Genomic DNA, 15,969 nt, shown 5'->3' on the forward strand with positions numbered 1-15,969 from the left:
AGCAGGCTGAGAGGCTGAGACAGAGACACACAGCAGGCTGAGACACACAGCAGACAGAGACACAGCAGACAGAGACACAGCAGACAGAGACACACAGCAGGCTGAGACACAGCAGACAGAGACACAGCAGACAGAGACACACAGCAGGCTGAGACAGACAGCAGAGACACACAGCAGGCTGAGACAGACAGCAGAGACACACAGCAGACAGCAGACAGAGACACACAGCAGACAGACACACAGCAGGCTGAGACACACAGCAGACAGAGACACACAGCAGGCTGAGACACACAGCAGACAGAGACACACAGCAGGCTGAGACACACAGCAGACAGAGACACACAGCAGACAGAGACACACAGCAGACAGAGACACACAGCAGACAGAGAGGCTGAGACAGAGGACTCATCTGCAGGGAGTGAGGGGCGCTTCCTTTCTTCACCTGCAGGGCACCGCGTTGATTTGTGCGGTGAGGTGATGATTCCTTGTTCTGTCTGCAGGGATTTCATCATCATTACATCATTTACAATTTAAAACAGCTGAAATGGACTCACAGACTTCTTATGGGACAGGAGGAGGATTCAGCACCGTTCACACTCATGCTCATTCATGGTTCCTCCTCTTTGATGCAGGAGGTGCTGAAGCAGCTGCAGAGTAAACTGGAGCAGGAGGCGGGAACCCTGGCGTCCTCAGGGAGGAGCGACGTGCTGCACCAGCTCAAAGGTCAGAGTCTGCTCAGTGTTCAGGGTCCTGCAGGGCCCGGTCTCTGCTGGGACCAGAGAATTAACTGAGTCCTCAGCTAACCTGATTGGATGCAGCCAAACCTGGTTATGGCTCAGTCCAGTTAAAGAGCCACTTACTTGGCTTACGTGGCTTTCTTCCTCCTCCTCCTCCTCCTCCTCCTCCTCTTCCTCCTCTTCCTCCTCCTCCTCCACAGAGCTCCACATGGACCTCACCAACTACTATGAACTCAAACACCAACCTCACAACCTGCGGCTGCTGACGGGCGGGCTGGGAGGGGTGGGGCTGGCAGGTGTAGCAGGGCCGGGCGGGGGTGCAGAGATGGACGATCACTTGGCTCTTCCTCCGTCCTCCTGCTCGTCTTCCTCCTCCCTGGCAGCGGTGAACAGAGCCAGGAGTCCACTGCGGGCGGCCTCCCGGCAGAGCACGGCATCCAGCGGAGAGGCAGCTGCCCTCATGCTGCCGCATCACTTCCTGGATGGTGCTCCGCCCAAAACAGCTGTGATCAGTGGAGCTGATGGGCGTCAGAGCGACCACCACCTGGAGGAGCTGTACAAGGAGAGGTGAGCTCACCGACCAGAAGAAATGACCGCTTTAAAATCTTTAACTTAAAGGTTTCATTGATGCCCAATTTGAATTCTTGTCAGAGCTAAATAACATCTAACAGCTAACTGCTAGCAGCTAACTGCTAACAGCTAACTGCTAGCAGCTAACTGCTAACAGCTAGCAGCTAACAGCTAACTGCTAGCAGCTAACTGCTAACAGCTAGCAGCTAACTGCTAACTGCTGGTGTTTCTGCAGGAACCTGCTGCTCGGGGAGATCGACCGGGAGGAGAGGGAGCGCTGCTGGTACTTCAGCCAGCTGGAGGCGCTGTCACAGAGGCTGGCCCAGCTGCCACGCATCGACATGGTGAGAACACACACACACTTTTATTTGATAAAGATCTGAAGGATGAATTGTTCCGTGCGTGGATACCAGACATTTATGTGTTTTGGGTCCTTCGTATCTGATGATGTGACCTTTGACCTCTGCTGCAGTTCTCCCTGCAGATGGATCTGATCCGGCAGCAGCTGGAGTTGGAGGTTCAGAAGGTCCGATCTGTGATGGAGGAACGCTTCGGCACCAACGACGAGATGGTTCAGAGGACGCAGGTGAGACAGAAGCTGCTGCTGACAGGACACTAATGCACACACACACTCTCCTTTGTGATAAGATAATAAATCCTTTATTAGTCCCGTAGGGGAAAATCACATGATGTGAGACAAACTGCTGCTGGTGGAAACATCTGGATGTGTGTAAACTGTGTGTGTGTGTGTGTGTGTGTGTGCTGCAGATGCGTGTTGCTCGTGTGGAGCAGCTGGAGAAAGAACTGCAGGAGGCCCGAGGGAGTCAGGAGAGCCAGCTACAGGTCAGACTACACAGTGATGCACAACGCTACACACACACAGACACACACACACAGATACACACACACAGACACGCACAGATACACACACACAGACACACACAGACACACACACGCATCTGCAGCACACACACAGATACACACACACACAGACACACACACATACATACACACACACACACAGATACACACACACACAGACACACACGTATCTGCAGCACACACACAGATACACACACACACAGACACACACACATACATACACACACACACAGATACACACACACACACACACACACACACAGACACACACGTATCTGCAGCACACACACAGATACACACACACACACAGATACACACAGACACACACACACACACACATACATACACACACACATACACACAGACACACACACACATACACACATACACACACACACAGATACACACAGACACACACACACACACACACACAGATACACACAGACACACACACACACACACATACATACACACACACACAGCAGCAGTGTGAGTGTAAGGATCGTGGGTCCGGCGGTGATGAAGCCTTTATTGATTCCAGCTGTCGTTGAGTCTCCGGGCTGCTTCATTCAGACTTTCTGTTCATGTGCTAACAGTGAACACACCGCAGGCCACGCCCGTGCACCAGCTTTGTGCCCCCTGCAGGCTTCACTGCAGCAACCGTTCCCAGTCTAACTCCACCTGACGCAGCGACACAGAGCCGCCATAGGCCCACACCCAGAACCCCGGGTACAGAGGCTCAGTGAAGGTGGAGGTGAAGGTGTGAAGGTGGACCATGGCGTCCCGAGAGACGCAGTAGAAGGACAGCGTCCCAGCAGGCCAGTTTAGATACACCCCCACCCTGTGGCTGAAGGGCTCAGGCGAGGGCGCCCTGAACCGCTTCCTGTTGTGGCACGGTGTGTAGCTCCCCTCTGCACACTCCAGACTCCATGACCGCTCGTTGTGTCCCAGCAGGCAGCCCTCCACCTCTCCGTCTCTGGAGATGCTGTTGTAGGTGACGCCGATGTCGGCGCCACCACTCCACTCCACTTCCCAGTACACCGAGTCCAGCAGGCCCTCCCTGCACAGCACCTGTGGGCAGTGCTCAAACCGCTCCGGGTGGTCCGGGGTCCACTGCTCTGACCAGACGCGCTGTGCCTTCCTGTTCCCTGCTGTCAGCTGGAGCTCGGAGTTGGCAGTGTTGGGATCTAGGGTCAGATAGCAGGAGACTGAAAGACAAAGAGCAGCTGATCAATAAACGCTCATGCTCCTGATCAATGAAGGTCTGACTGTACGCAGATGACACTGAACTGTACTCACAGTTCTTCAGGGACCACAGGTTTTCTTCTGGTTCCTCCCTGCAGAATCACAGAAACATGGTGAACGGGTGTCAGAGCATTTTCTGTCTGACGTCACCTGACTGACAGCTGACACCGTGGCTCACCTCAGCTCGCCTTGGCTGACGTCTCTCTGACTGAGAAAACGAACTCGAGGCAGAGCGTCCCAGAGACGACGCTCTGAAGGTTGGTCGTCTTTGTCGGATCCCTCAGAGGAGGCGCCGCTCTGCTCCTCACTCTCACACCTGTGAGCAGCTGAAGAGAAAGCAGCATTTCTACACATTCAACTACACAAAGCAGTGACATTAGAGCAGAGCTCCGACCTACCAGAGGCCTCCTCAGCTCGCAGACCATCACAGAAGCTCTTTGCTGTCTCCTCCTCCGTGACGTCCTCCTGCTCACCGTCCTCGGAGTCCTTCATGTTGTTGTTTTCTTCATTCTGTCCCTGAAACTCTTCGTCCTTCTGTTGGTCTCCATCGTCATCTTCACACACAGCCCTTTTAACATCCACCTCTTGCTGAGATCTCTTTGAGGGATTCTGGTCTCTTCTGAACAGGCTCTTAAAGGGCTCCTCTGAGGCTTTTATTTTGAAGGTGCAGGAGGGCACTTCCTTGTGGTCCCGCTCCTTTGTAAGGTTGATTCTGAAGACGCTGGAGAGGTCCTCTTTCAAGTGATTGAAGTCCTCCTTGAGGACAGTCAGAGGGTTCACCTGCCTCTCTGGTGGTCTCTGGTTGGTTCTTGGATCCTTGAAGACTTTGCGCACTTCTTCCTTGAAGTGAGTGAAGTCCTCTTTAAGGAGAGCCAGTGTACTGATGGTCTGCCTCTCTGCCTGACCTGTCAGACCGTCTTCTGGGTCAGGTCCATCGTCGTCCGACTGTTTCTGATCATTCTGCTGTGAGGGTCCGTCAGTCCGACTCATGGTGAGCTGGTTTTATTGTACTGACAGAGCTGAGGCTGCAGGGGGCACCTCTACAATCAGATACATGTGACACACAGCAGTCAATAAACATCAAATCCAATCTCTGTGAGGATGTGTGAACCAGCACAAGCTGCAGGACTACAGAGTCTACAAAGGTTTAGGAACTGAAAGCTTTCAGGACCTGGAGGGTTCTGCAGAACTGAAAAAGCTGAGGGAGGCTCAGATCATGTTCCTCTGTAACCTGCAGAGTCATCAGTGTTTGTTTCCGTGTGAAAGTGGAACTGTGTGTGGCTAAATGAAGCTCTCAGCTTGTCCAGGCTTGTTAGCAGTGGATCAGTGTGTCCGATACTCACAGCTGCTTCAGTCGTCTCCTCGTTTAACAACCAGCCAAACGTCCGATCAGCCGTCTGAGCGGAAATCAGCACCGCACACGCTCCGACCGCTCTGGTTCCACCTGTTTGTCTCCATACTTCAGCAGGTGACTGGCTGCTGGTGTGCAGGACGGGCTGGTTCCTGCTCTAAAGATGAAGACACACACAGACACACAGACACACACAGACAGACAGACACACACACAGACACACACAGACACAGACACACACAGAGACACACACACACACACAGACACACACACAGACACACACACAGACAGACACACACACACAGACACACACAGACACACACACAGACACACAGACACACACACGGTTTTGTTTGAGGAAATATGTTGATAAAAAGCAGCTTTGTGTCTTCTGCCTTAAATTGATTTGATTTTTTATTTTCTTGTACATTTACAGCTCATAAAGACACTTTGACATTTATTCTGATCAGTTGATGACTCATTACATGTAAATTAAAATATAAATGTAGGTATGTAAATATCTGTTCTTTTACTCTGAATAGAACTCAGACTTGAACTAATTAATAAACCGTCAGTGTGTGGCTTGTTGTACAGCTCTGTCCTCCTTCATTCCTGGCTCGTTGCTATGCAGAGAATCCAGGCTTTTTTCTTGTCAGAGCTGCGCTGTGATTGGCTGTTGCCAGGCTGCAGGACTGGCACAGAGTGAGCGTGAAAAACATGGAGGCCGCAGAGACCCAAACAACGAGCAGGCGCTCGGCCGCTCGGACTGCATGAGTCAGAGGGACCTTTGGTCCTGATGGGGGCGCTGCAGCAAAAATCAGTCGAGGGTTCTGGTAACATGGACACACACAGTCTGTGTGTCTGAAGGCAGGCGTCCTCTCACAGCAGAGGTTCTCTTTAAGGAGGTTTGGATCAGAACGCCAGGTTCAGGTCCCCTTTCCTAACGTACACACACACACACATACAACTTGCCTCTTTGTCTGTTTTTGGCTCACACATATCACACCCGGAGGCGTTGCCATGGTGAAGGGCCGGGGTGGGGGGGTGGGGGGTTGTTGAAAGCTTTGATGCGCGTCTGAGGGTTTCAGCCTGTGCATCTAAATGAAGCTGTGTGTGTGTGTCTGTGTGTGTGTGTGTGTCTGTGTGTTATAATAAGCAGTAAAATATAAACATAAACATTTCACTTCCTGTTTCAAACTAAAGCTGTTTAATTATTACTGACCTGGTGTCTTCTGGTCTGTGTGCAGCTCTCTGGTGCTGAGAAGCCCCCTGCTGGAGAACCAGAGAACAGCAGTTCATCCTCAGCTGCAGCAGCAGGAACAGAAGGCACAGATGGAGGCAGTAAGGTAACACCTGATTGGCCCACACTCTGAGCAGCAGCTTTGAAACACAGGAAGTCCTGTTGTGAGTCTGTGGAGCGTGTCAGTGAGTGAGCATTCATTGCCCCCTCAGATGGAGGTCTTCTGGCTGCTCTCCATGCTGGCTAACAGAGATAAGGAGGAGATGTCCCGCACCCTGCTGGCCCTTTCCAGCTCTCAGGACAGCTGCCTTGCCATGAGGAAGTCCGGCTGCGTCCCTCTACTGGTCCAGATCCTACACGAAACCTCGGGTGGAGGTGGCGGGCCCGGGGAGACGACGACAACAGCAACGGGCTGCAGCCGCGAGGCCAAGTCCAGAGCAAGCGCCGCCCTCCATAACATCATTTACTCACAGCAGGACGAGGGCCAGGCCCGGCGGGAGATGAGGGTCCTGCACATGCTGGAGCAGATACGGACCTACTGTGACAGCGGCTGGGACTGGATCGAGAGCCATGCTATGACACCTTTGCCTGGTGGACCCAAAACCACAGGTCAGGCCCCCTCTGGCTGTTATTTGTACAGAAATCTGTTCCTTTCAGTCGACATGATCCAACCCTCCTCTCTTCTTCTGTGGTGCAGATATTCCTGAACCTGTGGACCCACAGATCTGTCAGGCCATGTGTGCCATCATGAAGCTCTCCTTTGAGGAGGAGTACCGGCGGGCCATGAACGAGTTAGGTCAGTGAGGCGTCACTTCATGAGTTTCACCCTCATAAGTCCTTCCTGTCACATGATCAGACAGTGTGTTCTCATTGGCCTCAGGTCTGAGTGCAGAATAACACAGAATGTAATGATAAACAGCAGCACCACATTCATACAGCCTCTATAATAAATAAACATTGCTGACATATGATATATATAATACTGTAAAGCTACAGCAGACATGTTGCTGCACAGTCAAAGCAGTAAACATGCCCACAGCTCTCAGACCTGCACTTCTCCTCCTCACAGACATCTGTTTCCTTTCAGGCGGCCTGCAGGTGGTGGCGGATCTGATCCAGCTGGACCAGGAGATGTACGGCATGCAGAACGACCCCATCAACATGGCGCTGCGCCGCTACGCAGGGATGGCGCTGACCAACCTCACCTTTGGGGACGTCGTCAACAAGGTACGAGCAGTCCAGGTGCCCTAAAGCCATGATGCAGACTTCTGTACTTTAATCTGGCAGTAGCACAAACACTCTCCACCCCCCCCTCCTCCAGGCCACACTGTGCTCAAAGAAGAGCTCCCTCCAGGCTCTGGTGGCCCAGCTGGCCTCTGACAGCGAGGAGCTTCATCAGGTGGTCTCCAGCATCCTGAGGAACCTGTCCTGGAGAGCTGACATCAGCAGCAAGAGAGTGCTCCGAGACATCGGCTGTGTGTCTGCACTGATGACCTGTGCCCTGCAGGCCACCAAGGTAACCAAAACAAACCCACCCAATGACAAGGACACCATAACTGGGAGCTCAGGAGAATCTATGGACCACCAGAGATTCTTACATCTGAGGTTCCAGGGTCACCTTTTAACCTAATACACAAATCATGCAGACGGTGATTGTTAAATATCAGCTGTAAACCAAGAGGGTCTTTGGAGTGACAATAATGAAAATAACAGTTATTCACTGCTGTGCAGGAAATTAAGGGAAATGTTTTAGATAAAGTACCAAACAAGCAGCAAAGAAAACCTGTTTTTGTTTTGGTTCTGCAGGAGTCGACGCTGAAGAGCCTTCTGAGCGCTCTGTGGAACCTGTCAGCTCACAGCATTGACAACAAGGTGGCCATCTGTGCTGTGGACGGCGCTCTGGGTTTCCTGGTCAGCACGCTGACATACCGCTGTCAGACCAACTCTCTCGCCATTATCGAGAGTGGCGGAGGCATCCTGAGAAACGTGTCGAGTCTGGTCGCCACACGAGAAGACTACAGGTGCGTTCAGAGCGGTCTGACACATCATGTTTGTAAGCAGCTGTGTGGTTTTTGCTTTACGTCGTTTAAAAGTCTTTTTTGTTTCTTTAAAGGCAAGTCCTCAGAGACCACAACTGCCTCCAGACTCTGCTGCAGCACCTGCGCTCCACCAGTCTTACCATAGTGAGCAACGCCTGCGGGACTCTGTGGAACCTTTCAGCCAGGAGTCCAAAAGACCAGGAGCTGCTGTGGGACCTCGGGGCTGTCAGCATGCTGCGCAACCTCATCCATTCCAAGCACAAGATGATCGCCATGGGCAGCGCCGCTGCTTTGAGGAACCTTCTTACCAATCGGCCCCTGAAATACAAGGATGCTGCAGTGGTGTCCCCTGGCTCCTGCATGCCCTCACTCTACATGAGGAAGCAGAAGGCTCTGGAGGCGGAGCTGGATGCCAAACACCTAGCAGAGACCTTCGATACACTGGAGAAGCAGAGCCCAAAGCACCTGACCCTCAACAAGCCTCTACGGCACATTGAGAGTCTCGCCAAGGATTACGCTTCTGATTCTGGCTGCTTTGATGATGATGAGGCTCCCAACATCTCCAGTAGCCTGGACACTGGGAGCTTCTCCATGCTGTCCATGTTTCTCACCAACTCAAACTTCCTGCAAACACAGCCACGTAAAAGGGACAGCGAACCTGAGAGAGATGTGGAGCTGCCTCAGATGGCTGAGAAGAGACATGCTCCTCCTGATGATGTGGTCTCTGCCGCTGCGGAGAAACTAGCAAAGAAAATCACAAACACGGTTGCCAAGATTGACCGTTTAGTGGAGGACATCACCATGCACACTTCCTCTGAGGACAGTCTGAGCCTCAGCTCTGAGGACCACCTGGCAGACTGGCCTTATGGACTAGATGACCTGAATGAAGCACGGGCAAAGTCATGCTCCCCCTGCCGCCTCTCTGACACAAGCAGCTTGGCCCACAGAGAGCGCCTCAGCAGAGCCCACGCCCTCCTGCGCCTCAAAACCACCCAATCGAGTGTATCAACAGACAGCCTGAACAGCGGCAGCAGTGATGGGTACTGTGGCAGCAAAGACCAGATACGACCTGCTCCAAGAGCTCTAATGCTGCAACAACGACCCAACAAGCTTGATCTGAAGGTGGCTCACCAAGACTACCTTAATGTGGGACCTGCTCTCCTGACTGAGACGATCCAGCAAGACATTCCAGAGAGAGACTCTGTAGACAACAAAGATGCAAAGGCTTTAGAGCTCAGCAACACAGATGCCGAAAAAGAGCCACCTGTACAAACGCCCGTCAGTGCATCCACGAAAGTCTCCTCTGATGTCAGCATGACTTCAATTAAACTGTCTCCATCTTACCAGCCGGTGCCACTCATTCAGAGTGTAGCAAAATTTGGTGTAGCAAAGACAGCCATCAATGTCCAGGCTGCCCAGGCAATGAGGAGGCAGGCGTGGGTACCTCCTGTGATGACTGGCGGGAGTATTACAAAGTTTTCTCCAATGACCTCCACCAGAAGTCCAACTATCGGAACAATGGAGACGGTCCAGAAATACTCGGTGGAAAACACCCCTATCTGCTTCTCTCGCTGCAGCTCGCTGTCCTCCCTGTCCTCTGGTGATGGAGTGCTGGACGGTCAGAGCGAGAACGAGCTGGAGAGCGACTCCTCATTAGAAATAATTGAAGTGGAGGATGGAGAGGTGGTGAAGAGAGCAGAGGAGGATGAAACCTTGGAGGATCTGAGTGACAGCCAGCTGCTGATGACCGACTCAAAAACCTTCCCCAGCAAAGAGACAGAGCCCATCGAGATCCCCTGTCCCGCCAAAAGAGAGAAGGTGTTCCTCAGAGCAGCTTCACCAGCCGTACTGGATGACAGATCTCCATCCAGCTCCTCTGAGAACTACATTCATGAGACGCCCCTGGTGATGAGTCGCTGCAGCTCCGTCAGTTCGTTGGGCAGCTTTGAGTCTCCCTCTATCGCCAGCTCTATCCAAAGTGACCCATGCAGTGAGATGATTGATGGAACTATAAGCCCCAGTGATCTCCCTGACAGCCCGGGGCAGACCATGCCACCTAGTCGAAGTAAAACTCCATGTTGTGTTGAGCCGAATGGACCCGAGACACAGACCGCAGGAACAGCAGGTCAGTGGGAAAACAGCCTGCGGAAGTTCATGGAGATCGCAGACTCCAAGGAGAGATTCAACCTTCCTCCTGATCTGGACACTATGATCTACTTCACCGTAGAAAAGCCTACTGAGAACTTCTCATGTGCTTCCAGCTTAAGCGCTCTGCCTCTTCATGAGCACTACATACAGAAGGATGTTGAGCTGAAGCTAACGCCTCTCCTGCAACAAAATGACAGGAACCTACCTTTCCCTGACGATGATGACCAAGGCCTGGACAATGGGGAGCGGTACAGTGAGGGCAATTCAGACGATGACATCGAAATCTTGAAGGAATGCATCAACTCAGCAATGCCCTCTAAGTTCAGAAAAGTACGGCCTTCCCTGATGACCACCATCCCTCCCCACATCCTCAGTTCCCAGATCCGGAAACCGATTCATCTTCCGGTTTACATGATGCTCCCCAATGGCAAAACCCAAATGTGTACCGGCAGGAGAATCGTCATCCCACAAAAAGACTTCAGGTTTGATGATTCTTCTTTCACCGATTCTGCAGAAGGTACACCCGTTAACTTCTCCAGCACAACATCACAGAGTGACGAAACACTTCAGTATCCAGTGAAGGAGAGGGGGGCGAAAGACTGCACAGCCAGAGGCATGAACAAACAGGAAGTGATCGACGAAGAGGCCAAGAGAATCGAGGACCTCAGGATCTTCTCACACTTCCACAAACCTAACAGAATGAACTACCCACCTGAGATGCAGATGAGCCGAACAACTAAGCATGTCATTCCCACTCAGAGGGTCCTGATGCAGAGCAAAGAGGTGGCGGACAGAGTGGCTAACCTGAACAATCGTGATCAGTCTCCTAATCAACAGAGGCGGCGGCAGGGTCAAGGTGGCATCAGGAAACTGGAGCTGCCCGTCATTAAGCAAAACACAGACAGTAACCTCAACATGAAAGGAAACACACTCTACCGACAAATGACACAATCCTCAGAGGAGAGCAACACCTACAACGATGACAACGAGGAAGTGCTGAAACGAACAGGTCGAAAACAAATCAGGGACACAAGCAGACACACTCTCTCCCGAAGCATGACAAATATCGGCAGGATTGATAACTCCCAAACCAAGCTCAGAGGGTTCCACAGGATCAAACAAAGTCTGCTAAAGGATGAGTCTCTGGCGTGCTACTCACTCAGCTCCTCTCTCAGTTCACTGAGCGACGCCGAGTTCGAGAATCATAAATCCAAAGCTCAGCAGATAAGATACAAGAACAGACACAACAAGTCCCTCAACACTGTGCTACAAGCGAAGCCGGTGACCATACTCTGCCAGGACGAGGAGCAGAGCTCACCAAGCTCTGTCAGCATGGACTCCGAGGACGACCTCCTTCAGAAGTGCATCACCTCCGCCATGCCCAAGCAGAGAAGGAGGCTGGCAGGCAGGAAGAAGAAAGACACCCCTCAGAAACAGAAGTCCTCTGATGGCTGGGACATGGACGAGGAAATGGACAGTGATGATATGGCATGGGACAAAGATTCAGACCTCAATAGTGTTGAATGGAGAGCCATTCAGGAAGGTGCCAACTGTGTCGTCACCAGGCTGCAGGCATCAAAATCTCAAGAGCCGTCCTCTGAAGAGACAGAATCAGTCCTGTCTTTCATGTCCACGTCCAGCTTCACACCTAAAGAGAGGAAGTTTGCTAAAGACAGGAAGGCAAATAAACCTTTGGACTTTGCTCAGCGCAAGCCGGTTCCAAACTTACCTGTGGTTTTCAGAGGCAGGACGGTGATCTACACACCAAAAAAAGAGACAGCTCCGTCACAGAGACCTCCTCCCAGGAAACCACCACCCAAAACAGATGCCCCAAAGAACCCAAACCTTGCTCAGCACAGATCAAAGAGCCTTCACCGACTAGGCCACCCCCAGGACACGGAACTGTCTTTGCCAAAGAGGAGCTCTACTCCACCTCCAAGGATACCAAAAAGTTCCTCCTCTGGATCGTCGCAGAGCTCCACACCATCCAAACAGTCACAGCGAAAGATAACATCCCCGACTCAAACTAATAAGCCAAGCCAGAAAAAGAACGCCTCTCCAGCCAGCAGCCCACCAGCTGTTAGTCCCCCTGAAAGGAAGGGTCGCTCGCCTGTCATAAATCAAAATGAAAAATCTCCACCACCCAAAACTCAGAAGTCACCTGTCCGAATTCCTTTTATGCAAAATTCAGTCAGGAACCCCAGACCTCTGTCACCGCTGGTAACTAACCAAACAACCTGCAGGCAAACGAACCAGCCCAGTGGAAGAAGGGTGCCGCCTGCCAACCGATTCGACCTGGTCAGGATGACCTCTCTCCATTCAAGTCGAGACGGCAGCGAGTCCGATCGCAGTGGATTCATGAGACAGCTGACTTTCATCAAGGAGTCAAAGACCGTTCTGAGACGTGACAGCTCTCCTCGCAACACACCAAGATCTCAGAATGGATCCCCTCGCCGAGCCATACCTGGAGCCTCCACAGTTTTCCTGTGCTCATCACGCTGTCAGGAACTCAAAGCGGCTGTGCAGCCACCGAGAAGGGTGCAAGTCAAAGATCCAGGACCAGTGCAGCAGGTCCAGAGGCCAAACTCTGGTCTTCAGAAGCAGACTGCGACGCTCTCCAGAGCAACATCGAGTGAAAGGGACCTCTCTGCAAGACGTCCTTCCAGGAGAACCAGCTCAGAAAGCCCCTGCCGAGCGGCCCAGCGGAACGGTCCTGGTCGTGTGTCTGGAGTCAGACAGCAACCAGACAAAGACACCTTTAAACGCCATGCCTCCTCACCCAGCATAAACATACTGAGCCGAGTGACCAGCCGATCCTCGCTGCGCTCTTCATCCTCTGATTCAAGTGGAAGAGCCAAGAGTGAAGATGATACCAAGAAGAAAGGGCAAAGGTCTGGGTCTCGGCTAAGTGACGGAGTTACCTGGAGGAGGATCAGGGACGAAGATGTACCTCAGATCTTGAAAAGCACTCTGCCCGCCAATGCATTACCTCTGGTGCCTTCTCCTGACGGGGAAAAGCCAAAGCTTCTCGCTCTTCCAGCAAAACTTCCAACCATTCTGCTCGCATCTCGCAAGACAAGCGATGCAACAGTCCAAACGGAAGACTTCTCAAACAACAAGACCAATTCAAGCACCTCTCCAACTGTCGAAACGGCTCCGGTGATCTCTGAGGAAGTTGCAAGACTCACCCTCCTCAGAAAGATCAGCTCTGGGAGCAACCTCCAGGATGGAGATTCAGACGGTTCCCTGAGGAGTCACAGCACTGTATCCACAGGAACCTCAGATACCCATGTTGGCGGAGTTGTTACTTTCCGCCAGGGATCGCCTAGTAAGGCCGCCCGGGTCACTCCGTTTAACTACACCCCCAGCCCGATGGCGTGCTGCCTGCTGGATGCGCAGAGCCAGGCCTCCACCATCAGCGAGAAGTCAGCAGAAAAAAGTGAGTCGTAGAAACATGGGTGGAGAACGGACTGGAACTCAGCACGCAGACGGACTGATGCATATTGTGCTGCTCCCTATACCTCGGGTACAGACCCTTTATTTAACCCATTCACTGCTTTTTCTCTGAAGGTCTGCTCACAGCTTCCATCTACCATTCATAGAGCTGGATGTATGCATTGAAGCTGGTCTGACGTGAACAGACCAGCCGGACCAGACTTTCAGGGATGCACCACAGGAAGAGGACGTGCATCTTTTTGTACTTTTTTTGTATTTGTAGAAAATTCGTTGCCTGGTAGAAATGTAGTGAAAACACAAAGACGATGAACATCTTCAGTCTCCATGAAAAAAAGTCTTATGCAAACTTTTGATTGAACATTCAGCTGGACTTCCACCTGAACAGGTGTGAACTGTGGCAGACTGTTGGCAGAGCCTCCAGTACTCTGACATGTAAAGTATTTTTTACATACAACACTTATGATGTTAGCCTTTCCGTGTGCATACGGAGCCCAGGGCAGGTTCGGAGCGCACGGTTCTGATGAAACGCCTTTAAATAAACAAAGACAGACCTGAGAGATGAGAACAAACTGAATGCAGCCTGACCTGCCGCCCCCCTTCACTCTGTGTGGTTCTCCCTGTAGAATGGGTCTGAACCCCCGCCCCCCTTCACTGACAGATCACACCAATCAGAGCCGTTTATCTAACGTGGGCGGGCTTTATGTGAGGACATGTTCAATTACTAAGAACACCTCAGATGTTGTTTAGCAGCAGTGCAGCTGCTCCACTCTACAATACAATCATGTATTCTGATTGGTTGTAAGTCTGTCAGTTGATTCTGCTGGTTCTGCCCCCTGAAACTCAAACCCACAGAGGACAGACATACTCCGTGCACAGCAGCTGGACGGCCGGTCAGGCTGAGGGATCGATCAGCCGACTCTTCCTCGGAGGAAGCTGAATGTTTGTGTCTATCAGAGGCTGCACTGAGCTTTGAGCAGCTCCTTCTGCAGGAACGCTTCATCAGAACCCTCGCTCCGCTGCCTGCGGGCCGCGCCGATCAGTATTGTAAATAACATGACAAACAGCAGCAGCTCGCTGACAGCATGCTCATATACTCACTGACTGCACACACACCTGCTAACACCTGTTATCAGACCTATGAAGCTATAAAGTGGTCAGAGCGGCGGCGATGTTCCACCTGTGGTAGATTCAGGTGCCGTTTGCTGTGCAGGGGGCGGAGTCTTTATAACGTGTTAATATCTGCTTACTGTGTTGCTGTACAAGTAGTGATAGATGGAGAATATACAGACCATAATACTCTAGTGTTACCGTCACTCCTTCATGTGCTGGATGAACTGACGGAGCTGTTTGTGGATAACTCCTCCCTGAAGCTGGATTCACACTCCAACCAGCGGCCATTTTGAAGTGAGACGCCGCCGCCATCTGTCTCTCAGTGTCAAACGCTCCACCCTCCCCAACAGAGCCTGGCATCACACAAAGATATCCAGAGTGGCCCGACTGGTCATGTGACTAACAACTTCCTGTAGGAAGACAAACTGCCTGCTAGCTGTGAGCAACAGGCTAATTAGCGAGCAGCTAATTACAACTTACAAAGAAAAGCTCAAATTAATAAACAAACAATTGGAGAGAAAAAGTCATTAATCTTACAATCGCCAGAAAAATGTGTCACCATTTTCCACTGTATACAGAGACCAACACATCTGTCTGTGAGAGGAGCGCTGGACACTGGAACACAGATTCACGGTGGAGCGTCGGACTGTGGTGGGTTCAGCACCATCGGATGGTTCTGGAGGTTTGGCTGTCCGGCGGTTTGTAGCTGCAGCGTCACAAGACGACTGAAACAGACTGTGTCATTTTAAATGTTGTCATCAATAAAAAGTGACGTGTTTCCTTAAAGCTGTCATTACCCTCACAGATTACCCTCACAGATTACAGCTGTGAGGGTTCCACATGAGATAAAGACGAATCTTCTGCCCGAGTGTGTCTGTTTAGTCTATGCAGCAATAATATAATTATTAACAGAGATATTAAAATTGATCATTCCTGAACAGAAGATAAAGCAGGGAGGGACTAAGCTGAGGTTTGTCCAGCAGAGGGCTTCATCTCAACAACCCTAACCCTAACCCATTAAAAACAGCTCTTTTAATCCAACCCTAATGAGGAGGAGGTTAAACTATTATAACAGTTTATAGTTAAAGTCTATATAAAGTTACTAAGTGCATGTTTAATGTCTGAGTTCAAGTTTTATGAACATTTATTTACACTGTGTGCTGATGACTGTCGGCCATCTTTAGCTGCAGG

General features: G+C 51.4%; 2 protein-coding genes across 2 annotated transcripts in view; one reads left to right on the forward strand and one right to left on the reverse strand.

Annotated features, from left to right (window-relative positions):
* The window catches only part of apc2 (APC regulator of WNT signaling pathway 2), a 23,175-nt gene extending 7,800 nt beyond the window's left edge, over window positions 1-15,375 (forward strand). The window contains exons 3-14 of the mRNA XM_028399045.1: window positions 633-723; window positions 938-1,304; window positions 1,543-1,651; window positions 1,780-1,893; window positions 2,076-2,150; window positions 6,033-6,131; window positions 6,238-6,634; window positions 6,723-6,821; window positions 7,113-7,252; window positions 7,347-7,541; window positions 7,832-8,046; window positions 8,139-15,375. Of these exons, the coding sequence (XP_028254846.1) occupies window positions 633-723; window positions 938-1,304; window positions 1,543-1,651; window positions 1,780-1,893; window positions 2,076-2,150; window positions 6,033-6,131; window positions 6,238-6,634; window positions 6,723-6,821; window positions 7,113-7,252; window positions 7,347-7,541; window positions 7,832-8,046; window positions 8,139-13,662 (7,425 nt within the window). The 3' untranslated portion in view covers window positions 13,663-15,375. The remainder of the gene's footprint in view (window positions 1-632; window positions 724-937; window positions 1,305-1,542; window positions 1,652-1,779; window positions 1,894-2,075; window positions 2,151-6,032; window positions 6,132-6,237; window positions 6,635-6,722; window positions 6,822-7,112; window positions 7,253-7,346; window positions 7,542-7,831; window positions 8,047-8,138) is intronic.
* LOC114431494 (neoverrucotoxin subunit alpha-like) lies at window positions 2,574-6,100 on the reverse strand. Its single transcript, XM_028399041.1, has 6 exons — window positions 6,008-6,100; window positions 4,778-4,942; window positions 3,833-4,474; window positions 3,613-3,760; window positions 3,489-3,526; window positions 2,574-3,397 (listed from the first exon to the last, which is right to left on the reverse strand). Exons 3-6 carry the CDS (start codon window positions 4,422-4,424, stop codon window positions 2,838-2,840), a joined length of 1,338 nt encoding a protein of 445 aa, XP_028254842.1. The 5' UTR covers window positions 4,425-4,474; window positions 4,778-4,942; window positions 6,008-6,100; the 3' UTR covers window positions 2,574-2,837.
* Window positions 15,376-15,969: the final 594 nt, after the last annotated feature.

The sequence above is a fragment of the Parambassis ranga genome, unplaced genomic scaffold (assembly GCF_900634625.1).
Source record: "Parambassis ranga unplaced genomic scaffold, fParRan2.1 scaffold_84_arrow_ctg1, whole genome shotgun sequence".
Taxonomy (NCBI): Eukaryota; Metazoa; Chordata; class Actinopteri; family Ambassidae; genus Parambassis; species Parambassis ranga.